A 12683-nucleotide genomic window follows, 5' to 3' on the forward strand; every position below is an offset into this window, starting at 1 on the left:
AGCAGTATTTTTGTGGTGTGTTACTTTAATTGTAATGTAAAACATACCTGAGGAGGTAATAGTTTTCAAGGAAGGAAGCAAGGAGGAACCAAGCCCACCAAAAGCACTGCTCAACACTGTGGCTGTGCAAAAATATGGCCAATACAACACTGAAGGCAGCCATGAGCCATCTCAACATAAATACACTAATACAGCCCAACAAGAACACAACACAGTCATGACAAGTGCAAAAGGTTGGGGGCCTGTGTTACTTCCTCCATTACAATGCTATATTTTAGCATTGCAATGGAGGAAGGTTAGCATATCAACATGCTCTGATGTTAGGCTTGCTCTTTTTTTAGTCACAATGTTGCCAGCAACTGAGAAAAGCCTTTCAGATGGGGTTGATGTTGCAGGCACAGACAAGTAACTCTTTGCCAGCATGGCCAAGATGGGAAACCTCTTTTCATTTTCCTTCCACCATTTCAGCGGATTTTCTTCCTTTAGAATAGCCTGCTCACTGAAATACATGTGTATCTCATTCCGCACAACTTCACTGTGGGTTTCTTGATCTTGGATGTGATCAGTCATGTCATCCTCGCCATTACTGTGGTGGTCATCTGAATCTGAAGAACCGAGCAAAGTGTCTAACAGAGACACTTGCCTCTTCTCAGAAAATTTCATGTCTGCACTGGTTGACCGTTGTTCCTCACATCGATGTTGCGTTTGCTCTTCCTCGTATCTTCTTTTCACTTCAAGAGCAAGAGCTTGGACCTTGAGGTGAACTTTTAAACTGTCCTCTGCTGGCAGATATTTTAGTTTGCGGAATCTGGGGTCCAGGGCTGCTGCAATAAGACATATATTTTCTCCACCATCATCTCTGAATTTAGTTTCCCGCTCCCATCTTGATGTCATCTCCTGTGCAGCAACACTTTGGAAAGCTTTAACTGCTGCTGTCTCGCAAATTGTGCTCTGTATGGATTTCTGGAGGCCCTTTACCAGAGGAGGTAGAGCGGAAGCAGTCGCATAGGACTCTCCACTCAAGAAAACAGTAGCACACTCAAATGGCTTCAGGACTTGTTCCACTTCCTCAAGTAAGCTCCACTGATCATGTTTTAAATCTAGGAAGCGCTTCCCTCGTGGTGTGACATCAGGATCGGAAAGAGTTGCAGTCACAGGCCACCTCTGTTCAAGCAGGCGGCTGATCATGTGTAAAGTACTGTTCCATCTTACGGATACATCATTTATTAGTGTGTGCTCAGGGGTACCCATTTGTTGCTGCTTTGCTTTAAGCTTTGTAGTGGCCAGCTCACTTTTTTTAAAATGTTCCACAAGGCACTTTGCAGCCCTCAGGGTCTTGCTGATCTGGGGATCCCTCAGGGCATGGTTGACAACTAACTGCAATGTATGACCAGCACACCTGAGAGAAGAGATGCCATGCTTTTCTTCCAAAATACGCAGAGCAGTGACAACATTTGCAGCGTTATCATGGACAACTACATTTACATTGGCCATGGATATCTCAAAATTTTTCAGCTGCTTTTTCCACCCAGTTAGCAATGTTTTCAGCTGTGTGCCGACCTTCAAGTGGCATAGTGGTCAGATTGTACGATGTAAGATTCCAGTCTTCATTGATGAAGTGGCATGTGACACCCAAGTATGCCTCTGTGGCAATGCTGGTCCATGCGTCTGTGGTGAGAGCTATTTTTGATTTCACATCTTTGAGTGATGCTTTCAATCTTTCAAAATTCTCCTCATATTTCTTCTCCATCAGCTTAGTGAAATGGGACCTGGAGGAAAGTGTGTATCCTGGGTAAAACGTGTTGATCATCTCACGAAATCCTTGACCGTCTACAATGGAAATTGGTCTCATATCTTTTACAATCATGTTGAGTATGCTATTGGTATATGCAACGGCCATTTGGGGTGAGCAAACAGTGACATCCTTTTTATGGAAGAAGAACTCCTGTACACAGCTTTGCCTCTTCCTGAGAAAAAAAAAAAAAAAAGCCACAATAATAATTAACATTTAGGAAACTGAACCAAGTTTAACCAACATGAATGCTCAATGCTGCTAATAATGTACTTGTACTGCATATTTAAAAGAGGGCACGGGTAGTGTAGTAAATGTCTGTCTGCAATTAAATTAATATTATATTGTTGCTGCTCTGTGTATTGGAAGAAAAGCATGGCATCTCTTCTCTCAGCTCATACATTGCAGGAAGTTGTCAAACCATGCCCTGAGGGATCCCCAGATCAGCAAGACGGCTGCAGTGCAAAAAGTGCCTTGTGAATGTGAAACATTAAAAAAAAACATGAGATGGCCACTAAAAAGAAATTAGCAAAGCAGCACAGCAACAAATACCCCTGGCCCCTGAGCATGCACTAATGATGATGTATCTTACTTACCAGCAGTAGCAGCATGAGCAATAATATATTAATAAATATTGACCACAAATTACTCCCAAAATGAACAAAATACTAGTAAGTAAGTAGTAAGTACTTACAAAGATGGCTCGTCCGTTTGAGGCCGTAGTGCGCCAGGATGTTTTCTTCTGAGGTGCTCGTGCATCGCAGTAGTGCTGCCGTGGTACGCCAGTTCGGTTTTGCAGAGGGAACAAAGGACCATTTTATCTGGCCTCTGTTTAAAGAATTCCCATACCTTTGAAAGTCGTGGTCTGGATTTTCGTGCTGCACCGGAACTTTTTTCCCCATTCCCGGGAGTGGGAGTGGGAGCAGGAGCAGCAGCTGCCGCCGCCATCACCGCCATTTACCCGCGAGATGACACGTGCGTGACGCATCGACGCCATTTACGCACGTCGACAAATTTTCTTAGTCGACGTAGTCGATTACGGTGACGCGTCGTGGCAGCTCTAGTAAGGAGCCCATGTTCAGAGTTAAGCCCAGGTTGCTTGGATGCAAATCTCTTCCAATCTTAGAGAGCTGTCAGTGGTAATGGAGGCATTGTTCGCTTTCCAGCAGGTGATTAAGAATCTTGAGATAAAAATTTGTGGTGTGGACAATTCTACCACAATGCCATACTTAAATTACCAAGGGAGAACCAGATCTCCCACACTGTTACAAGTAACGCAAAAGAACGTTCTCTACAGCTCAGCGGTTCACAAAAGAGAATGAAACCCTGTAGTGGACTTCCTCAGTTGCAGGGTGATTTGCCATAGGATTTAGATACTAATGAAAAAAGGGCTTTTGCGGGTTACTTGCAAATGGGGAATGCTTGTGGTGGATCTGTTCACGAACTAACAAGAAAGTTTAAAACCACCTTTTCACTAGAAAATAGAAAAGACTCTTAGGGGTTATATGCCCTGTCCCAGAACTGGGACTCGGATCTGGGGATGACAGCTGGGGACTATCTCCTGTTATCGTGTGCGTGAGCCCAGCACCCCCACCATGGCATTGTATAATGGTGGCCATACACTCTTCCATCAATTTATATATATATCTTCTCTGATCCATATCCATCCATCCATAATTTATCTATAGTGACCCATTCCATCTATGGTTGGTGGAAAGGGAAGAGGATTCCCATCCATAATCGGAAGATACAGAGATGCAATCAATGATTTACATTTGTATCAGCCATACAATCTCATGACCTGATTGATCAATTCTCAGTCGAATTCACAAAGTAGATCGATGCAACACATTCAATAACTTTCCAGTCTGGCTAGTCAACTCAGTTTGATCCAGATTTGATCTAGATCGATTAGAAGGGAAGTCATATCTGTTTTAATTGTATGAAAATTCGATCATTCTAAATGAATCACACTTCAAACAAATAATAAAATGCACTTTCGCCTATGTAGACAAAAATCCTTGCACCGGACCTGCATTTTATCCCAGATTGAAATTCTTTAAGTGTTAAATTTAGTCCACTTTTGTTGAGGAAAAAAAAAAAACATTCCCCTCTGGGTGATCTATGTACATTGCAAGGATTATAACAACCTTTGTTGCAGATTCCTACCTTTTTTGTGTCATTTCCAAAATTTTGACAAAACAAAGGGTTGTTTTTTTTTTTTTTTATAGAATATTTGTTTAGCTCATTACATGAAAGTAAGGATAATTAACTTCAATTACAGAGTCTTCATTTTTACTCACATTAGATGCAAAAGTAAATACACCCACAACAAAAACTTCTAGTATTTTGTCTGACCTACATGATTTGTAAGCACCAAGTCTTCTAGGCATGGGATGAACAAGTTGGCGACACATAGCTACATCTTTTTCCATTCTTCAAGAACGACCCCCCTTTAGAGCCTGGATGCTGGATGGAGAGTGACGCTCAACTTGTCTCTTCAGAATTCCTCATAGGCGTTCGATTGGGTTCAGATCAGGAGACATACTTGTCAACTTCTTCAGAAATGCAACACTGGCCTTAGATGTGTGTTTTGGATCATTGTCATGTTGGAAAAGTATACGGCGGCCAAGGGCACGGAGTGATGCTAGCATTTTTCTTTCAATATAGAGCAGTAAATATGTGAATTCATGAATACCGTCAATAAAATGCAGCTCCCCGACACCAGCAGCACTCATGCATCCCCACAGAAGGACACTGCCACCACCATGTTTTACTTTAGGCCCCCTCATGTTTGTTTGTACGCGCCACCTTTTGTGATGCCATACAGTTTTGAAGCCATCAGTGAATAATTAGACTCGCCTGTAGTTAAAGGGGTTGTAAACCCTCGTCTTGTTTGTTTTTTTTTTTTTTTTTAAACGGACATCACTGTCCATAGGTAACATGGAAATTACAGCATTGGGGCGAATAGGGACTACATAAAAGCAGCACAAAAATTGGGATAAAGCAGCAGGCCCAGGGCTCAGATTTCTGTTACTGTAAAAGGCCCTTGAAAGTGTGTATAATCGGAGGTGGATGTGGTATGCAAAAGGCCCCTGTGTGAAAACACTGAATTACATACTCAAGTAATGAACACTACCCAGGTCTACATGAGTGAGAAGCAGTTCCAGAGCCCTCCTTGCGAAGTTGCTGTAAATGGCATCTATGGTGTGTCCACCTATGCGTAAATCAGAATTTAGCACACGGTGAAGGTACTGTGTAATTACATGGTTAAATAGTTTGAAAAGGGAATATAATAAAATTCAACAAAAAAACAAAAATAAAATTCCTGCATTCTCAGGACTGTAAACCCAGAGTTGATCCAGAGTAGCAATGGAAAAGCTGCTACAGAATGTAATGTAGACAATGAAAAGCGTTTCCAGAGACTGTGGTCTAGTTGGTTAACCACTTTCAGACCGGACCATTTTGCTGGTAAATGACCAGAGGTCTTTTTACAATTTGGCACTGCGCTGCTTTAACTGGTAATTGCGCGGTCATGCAATGTTGTACCCAAACAAAATTTGCGTCCTTTTCTTGCCACAAATAGAGCTTTCTTTTGATGGTATTTGATTGCCTCTGCGATTTTTATTTTTTGCGATATAAACGTAAAAAGACCGCAAATTTTGAAAAAAAATGATATTTTCTACTTTTTGTTATTAGAAAAATCCAATAAACTCAATTTTAGTCATACATTTAGGCCAAAATGTATTCAGCCACATGTCTTTGGTAAAAAAAAAGTCAATAATTGTATATTTATTGGTTTGCGCAAAAGTTGTCACATCTACAAACTAAGGTACGTTTTCTGGAATTTACGCAGCTTTTAGTTTACGACTGCCTATCTCATTTCTTGAGGTGCTAAAATGGCAGGGCAGTACAAAACCCCCCCAAATGACCCCATTTTGGAAATTGATAAGTGGCATGTTGAGCCCATTGAATATTTTATTTTTTTGCCTCAAGCGATTGAATAATGACAAAAAAAAAATTTTTTTTTTTTTTTACACAAAGTTGTCACTAAATGATATATTGCTCACACATGCTATGGGCATATGTGAAATGACACCCCAAAATAAATTCTGCTGCTTCTCCTGAGTACGGGGATACCACACGTGTGGGATTTTTTGGGAGCCTAGCCGCGTACGGGGCCCCGAAAACCAAGAACCGCCTTCAGGTTTTCTAAGGGCGTTACAGTTTTGAAGGCCAAGATGGCACAAACCCCCCCCCAAATGACCCCATTTTGGAAAGTAGACACCCCTAAATTTAGGGGTACACTAGTGAGACTAGGTAATAAATGGCGGGTGCCCTGAAACTATAAAAAAATGACTAACCAACCAGCGTCACCTGTAACAGTTATATGGTGATCACTGGTGAAAGGGTTAACTAGGGGGCAATCAGGGGGCTTTATGCGGTAGTATATGGGGGTCCCTGGCGCTATAAAAAGCTGCGGCGAACCTAAATACCTACCTGCCTAACTAGCGTCACCTGTGACACTAATACAGCGATCAGAAAAATTATCGCTTATTAGGCTGGGTTCACACTGGAGCGATGTGGGAACGCCACGAATGCGCGGTGGGTTCCCGCATCGCATGCCTCCCGGCGGCAGTTCACACTGCCCTATGTGAACTGCTGGGAGGGTCAGTGAAATGTTAATGACACCCCCAGATCAGTTCGCATATCGCAGTGCGATCTGCAAACTCGGATCGCATGGTGTGAACACCCGGGCGATCCGATTCTGCTGCGGACCAAAAAAAGGGTCCCGTGCGAGTTTGCGGCGGGTGCGACACGAATTCAGCCATACTATCTGTATGGCTAAACTCGAATCGCACAGAGATCAGATGTGATTTGCACTGCAGTGCGGTGCGAATCACATCCGTTCTCATAAACCGCTGCAATGTGAACCCAGCCTTAGTGACACTGGCGACGGGGGGTGATCACGGGGTTAAACCTTTATTGGGGGGGTTAGGGGGGTACCTTAGAACTAAAGGGGGCTAACCCTAACTGCCCTAACAGTTATTACAGTCACAAATGACACCAATGCAAAAAAAAAAAAAAAAAAAATGACATTGGTGTCACTGTGACTGGGGGGTGATCGGGGGGGGGTGTGAGTGTGCCTGGCATGTTCTACTGTGTAGTGTCGTGTTGGTGCAACTCACCGATCCTCTCTCCTCGGTGTCGGAACGAAAAATACCGACACGGAGGAGAGATTACATCACTTCCTCTCCTGTGTTTACATTACAGGAGAGGAAGTGATGTCACGGAGCATTTTCATTCGTCGGGAGCGATCGCGAGGGGGTGGCCATGAATGAATGGCCGTCCCCTCGTCCGGGATCGCTCCCGAACGAATACCGACCGCCGCGGGCACCGGGCGGGGGCCCAATCGGGCCCCCGACCCGCGGGAAGGCAGGGACGTACATGTACGCCAATATGCCTGCCCGTGCCATTCTGTCGACGTACATCGTCGTGCGGCGGTCGGGAAGTGGTTAAAAAGGTGTTGCTAGAGAATGCAGTGTGGATGTTGAAAGGGTTCTTTCTGATAATTTAGAGTAGATGCTGGGGGAGAGCTACTCATGAACTGTGAGCAGCTGGTTAAATCCAAACATTCAGATCTGAGCTCTGTTCCAGGTAAAATGTTTTCTAGTTGTGCCTAGAGCATGGAGGGGTTAGAACCTCTGTCAGGATTTGTTCCTTGTTGCAGAGATTTTCACTTTTTTCCCTTTTGTGGCAACAGTGTCACATTGACAATTGATCTGGTTGGATTTTATCTCTCTCTGGCATTCCTGCCCTATTTACACCTGTAGCCTGTCAATTGTTGTCCTGGTGTCATTAGGAAATGAATGTAAGGAAATGTCCTCAATGAGTACACAGACCACCAAAAACGGTAATCAGTGGAATAAGGATTTTGGTCTGCTATATAGGGGTAAGCTTTATTCATTTTCACTGGTTCCATTGGACAATACAACAATGTATTCATGCAGTTTGCCTGTATACAGAATACCAAACATGCCTTACATCAAAGTTTTAAGCTAAACCCTAGATGGTTACTAAACAAAAGGCTAAATAATAAAAAAATTTATAAACGAATTAATAATAATAATAATAATAATAATAATAATAATTATTATAATTAATGAGGTGATAACGTTTTTTTTAAAGTCCACCTTATGTAGGTATCAAAATTTTTGTTTCTCTGTCTTTTTAAAATTCTTGAGGTAAGCAATTTTACTGGCAAATAAAGGTCTTGACACTAGGATCCAGTCGAGCTCTGGTTTGTACTGATTTGGAAAAGGTGCCAGAGAGGCATCCTCATCCTTGTCCTGTTGCTCCTTCATTGTCCAATCAGTAGGCTGGGGGTGTGTTCCTAACCAAGCTTTTTAAGAGAAAAGGAACCTAGATTTGATGTTTGGTTTTCTATGTTATTATTTCTATGTTATGTAATGATGGACATTTGTTTGATAAAGTGAAATTTTAAGTAAAACAACAGTTTAACTAAACTAGGGAATTGACTGTTATTCCTTTTGGTAATGCCAAGTGCTGACATATACTCCCGCCGTCCAGTTTACCGCGTGCAGATCTGTGATTGGAAATTGGCACCGTGCAGATAAACACTGAGCTGCTTTGATGCTTTTCCCATTTATTCCACAAATGTTTCTTTTGAAATGCAAACAGAACAGACATCTATCAGCTGAACGAGACAGATATGCAATGTCTAAATATAGCATTTTTAGACATTTACATTTTAAAGAACAAACATTCGGTCATCTGCATTTCTAAACACTGTCATCATTTCTTTGTTCACATAGAAGTATCAGAAAAGTTTTCTGGGGTAAGTGGGTGTCGGATTTTGTTTTATTTTAACTGTTTAATGAAACAAATGTTTTATTTATTTATTTTTTCTTCAGCTTCCGAAGTACTTGGCACAGCAGTGGGCGAAGGCAACAGGAAAAGGTGAAGTGGGAAAGCTTAGGATTGCCAAGTAAGTCTTTTTTTTTTTTTTTGCTCAGTTCAAATTTCTTGATGACGTCAAGCCTTAGCTCTGAATATGGTTGAGGAGATTTTGTGTTGCTATTGTGTACCATTTTTGGAGTGAATAATTCTATATTTACTTACATTGGCATTCTCTGAAGTCTAAAGTGGAACGGTGCTGCATCTCAGCACCATAAATCAAAAACTCTTTTTAATTCATTAATAATAATAAAGGCAAACTCGGCCACTCCATCTGACTCCATTTTTCTGAGAAATCACTTTGAAACACCCCCTAGCATCTCTGGCAGTGGCAATCTTGAGTAAGAGCAGATGATTCATGTAGCATGTACTTCTTGGAATCCATATGCCCTTAGCTCAGGCATGTGCTTGGCTGAGAAAAATCCCTCTTCCCCCTCTGAAGACACCTGGGATGTATGACATTATTTGCCTAGGCCTGGAAACCGGGAATTAGCTGAAGAAATTTAAATTTTTTTTTTAAAGAAAGTAAATAACATATACTTTCCTATTTGTTTACTAATACTAGGGACATAGGGATTAAAAGTAGTGAATGTTGATTGAGAGTGTGAAGTTCCGATTTAAGTGAGGAGGTCATCAATTTGATTGGGCAAATGCTGTAATTGTAAGATTAAGGCCTCATGTGCACTGTTCTGGTAAACGGATGTTCAGAGGCAGTTGGCTGCTTCTTTCAGCTGCCTCTGAACTCATCCAAGGTTATCTTGTGTGTACATGTACACAGGTTCGTTTTAATGTTTTTTTTTTTTTTTTTTTAGGCAGTTGAGTTTAGAGGCCTTTTTTGAAAACCAAAAAAATTAGTTCAGACGCTGAGTTTAAAGGCATTTCAAGTGCCAAATGTGGCTAAACACGGTAACTCGCGTTTAGCCGTGTTTCGTTTTAAAGTCGTTTTTAATTTTTTCTTGAAGAAAATTTTTATTTTTTTTTCAAATGCTTCTAAACGCAAACACAGCATGTAAACATGGCAAAATGTATGTTTTAAATGTGGGTTACTATCTGTCAAGTTAAATCGTTCAGGTGAGGTTGTGAAAACGTCCCGTGTACATTAAGCCTAAAGCAGTTCTGTTAACACATCTTTACCATTTGTCCACAACTTCTCCCTAAGACCCCTTTCACACTGGGTCGCTTTGCAGGCGCTACAGCGCTAAAAATGGTGCCTGCAAAATGCCCTGAAAGAGCCGCTCCTGTGTCTCCAATGTGAAAGGCAGAGAGCTTTCATCCTAGAGTGGTGTGCTGGCAGGATGCTAAAAAAAAGCCCTAGCAGCATCTTTGAAGCATCTTTGGAGTGGTGAAGGAGCGGTGTGTATATACTGCTCCTGCCCATTGAAATCGGTGGGCATCGCGGCTATACCGCCGACAAAGCACTGCTGCAGCAACACTTTGCGAGTGGTTTTAACCCTTTCTCGGCTGCTAAAAGCACCCCTGCTTAGCGGGTGAATAGCGCCGCAAAGTTGACGGTAAAGCACCGCTAAAAATAGCGGTGCTTTATAGCCGACGCACCCACCACCTCAGTTTGAAAGGGGCCTGAAAGTTATCGATATAAACACATTTTTGTCCAACTTCTAAATGTTTTTTAAAAATACTTCAGCCAGATAAAATTAGCAGCTTTTAGTGATAATGTCTTACCACTATTTTGCCATGCTTTTGACTGCTGTTGTCATTCTGATCAGTTTGTACATTGCTTTGTTTACACTCAGCCTGTCTGCAGCATGTACTGTAAGAGTGGCATCAAGGTTCCCTCTAAATTATTATATTATACAAGATTTATAGCAGGTAAAATAAGTATTGAACACGTCACCATTTTTCTAGGTAAATGTATTTCTAAAGGTGTTATTGACATTACAGTTTCACCACATGCTGGTAACAACCCATGCAATCCATACATACAAAGAAACCAAAACAAATAAGTTCAGAAATGTAAGTTATGTGTAATAAAATGGAATGGCACAGGGTAAAAGTATTGGGCACACTAACTGAAATCTATTTAATACTTGGTACAAAATCATTACCAACAAAATCATTTGTTGGTAATGACAGCTTCAAGTCACCTCCTGTATGGAGAAACTAGTCGCATGCATTGCTCAGGTGTAATTTTGGCCTTTTGTTCCACACAATCCATCTTCAAATCTTGAAGGTCCCGTTGGCCTCTTCTATGAACTCTGATCTTTTAGTTCATTCCATAGATTTTTTTATTGGATTCAAGTCAGGTGATTGGCTGGGCCATTCTAGCAGCTTTATTTTCTTTCTTTGAAACCAATTGAGAGTTTCCTTGGCTTTGTGTTTGGGATCATTGTGTTGCTGAAATGTCCACCATTGTTTCATCATCATCATCCTGGTAGGTGGCGGCAGATTTTTATCAATAATGTCTTGATACATTTTTCCATTCATCATTCCTTCAACGATATGAAGTTTGCCAGTACCGTATGCTTTAAAAACAGCCCACACCATAATGTTCCCACCTCCAAGCTTCACTGTTGGTATGGTGTTTTTGGGTTAATGTGCAGTACCATTTGACCTCCAAACATGTATTATAACATTAAAATTTTGGTCTCATCTGACTCGACTATATTCTCCCAGTATATCATGGGCTTGTCTAAATGTTGTGCAGCAAACTTTAAAGGAGCTTCAACATTCTTTATTTTTTCAGCAGTGGAGTCTTGTGTGGTGAGCATGCTGTAAGAGAACTGTCAGAATGCGCCTGTCACGCACACTTGAGCATGCACACATTCACGGGCAACGGAAGATTCCCTCATGCACCAATGCGCATGCCCATGCACATCACATTTGAATGCACAGGAAGGAGCGCACCCCTATCCACAATTGGCGTCAGAGTGCCTATTTAAAGGATGCCCTGACTTCTGAAATGTGCTGACTGGTCTTCGGCTGTGTCCTGATATTCTGAACCCTGCTAAACCTGGCTTGATTCCTGTTGCTGAACATTAGCTTTCCTCGACCCTGCTTTTTTACTCTGATTACCGATTCCTGATCATGGCTTCCCATCTGACCCTACTTCTGTTTATCTATCTATCTATCTATATATATATATATATAATATATAATTTGCGCTACCAAATAGAAACCATGTATAAAGCAGCCAGCATCAACAATGATACAATTGCATAGAAAACAAAAAATGCAGCGCTAAAAGTGTAAAAATCACCTACTTGTGAAAACATTTTTGCACAGTGGCATAGCATAAGCCAAGCATAATAAAAATAACACAAATGCAATATGTATAGATAAACAATACAGAGATCCACGTGAACAATGTGTAAAGATCCCCACAATATATGTGGATAAATAGTAGAGAGATCCACGTGAATAGTACCACGTAGATCAAACAAATAATGTGAAAAAAAAAAATTATCCTATGACACGTAAGAAAATAATCATCCCCTTAAGCAACAAATAGTTCCTCTTCAGTAAGGAGTGTTCCAAATTGACAGGAGTGCCCAACTTCCAGTAAATGTAAAATGGAACACTGAAGGTACCATCATAGCGACACCCTTCCAAAGCTTCTCATGCAGGTAATACAGCGTACTGGATAAACTGAGATAAGTAATGGGTACTCTTACCCGAAGGTGTCGACCCACACACCTTAGTGGTGAGTCAGTCAGGCGTCAAGCTGTAATGAACAGCAATCCTCTCAAAGGGACGGTGTGAACCTCCACTCCGCCAAGCCGTCTTCCGTAATCTGTAAAAACGGGGTGTCCAATGTAGGATATCCTCAGCTTAAACTCCAACGTAGGAAGTACTCACATCGTAGTAGGTGTACCAAAAATGAGAAAGGGGAAAAGAAAAAAGCAAAAGGCCCCTCATAGAGTAGATCAAATCCAGTAAAAAAATACGTTTATTAAAA

At 41.5% G+C, this 12683-nt stretch overlaps 1 protein-coding gene across 1 annotated transcript in view; it reads left to right on the forward strand.

Annotated features, from left to right (window-relative positions):
* Window positions 1-12683, forward strand: part of GTF2F2 (general transcription factor IIF subunit 2) — a 386137-nt gene that overhangs the window by 27921 nt on the left and 345533 nt on the right. Inside the window, exon 2 of the mRNA XM_077483218.1 lies at window positions 8728-8801. Coding sequence (XP_077339344.1) covers window positions 8728-8801 — 74 coding nt within the window. The remainder of the gene's footprint in view (window positions 1-8727; window positions 8802-12683) is intronic.

This window comes from Lithobates pipiens, unplaced genomic scaffold, assembly GCF_037356315.1.
Source record: "Lithobates pipiens isolate NorthernLeopardFrog02 unplaced genomic scaffold, aLitPip1_a1.2 Scaffold_16, whole genome shotgun sequence".
In the NCBI taxonomy this organism is placed as follows: Eukaryota; Metazoa; Chordata; class Amphibia; order Anura; family Ranidae; genus Lithobates; species Lithobates pipiens.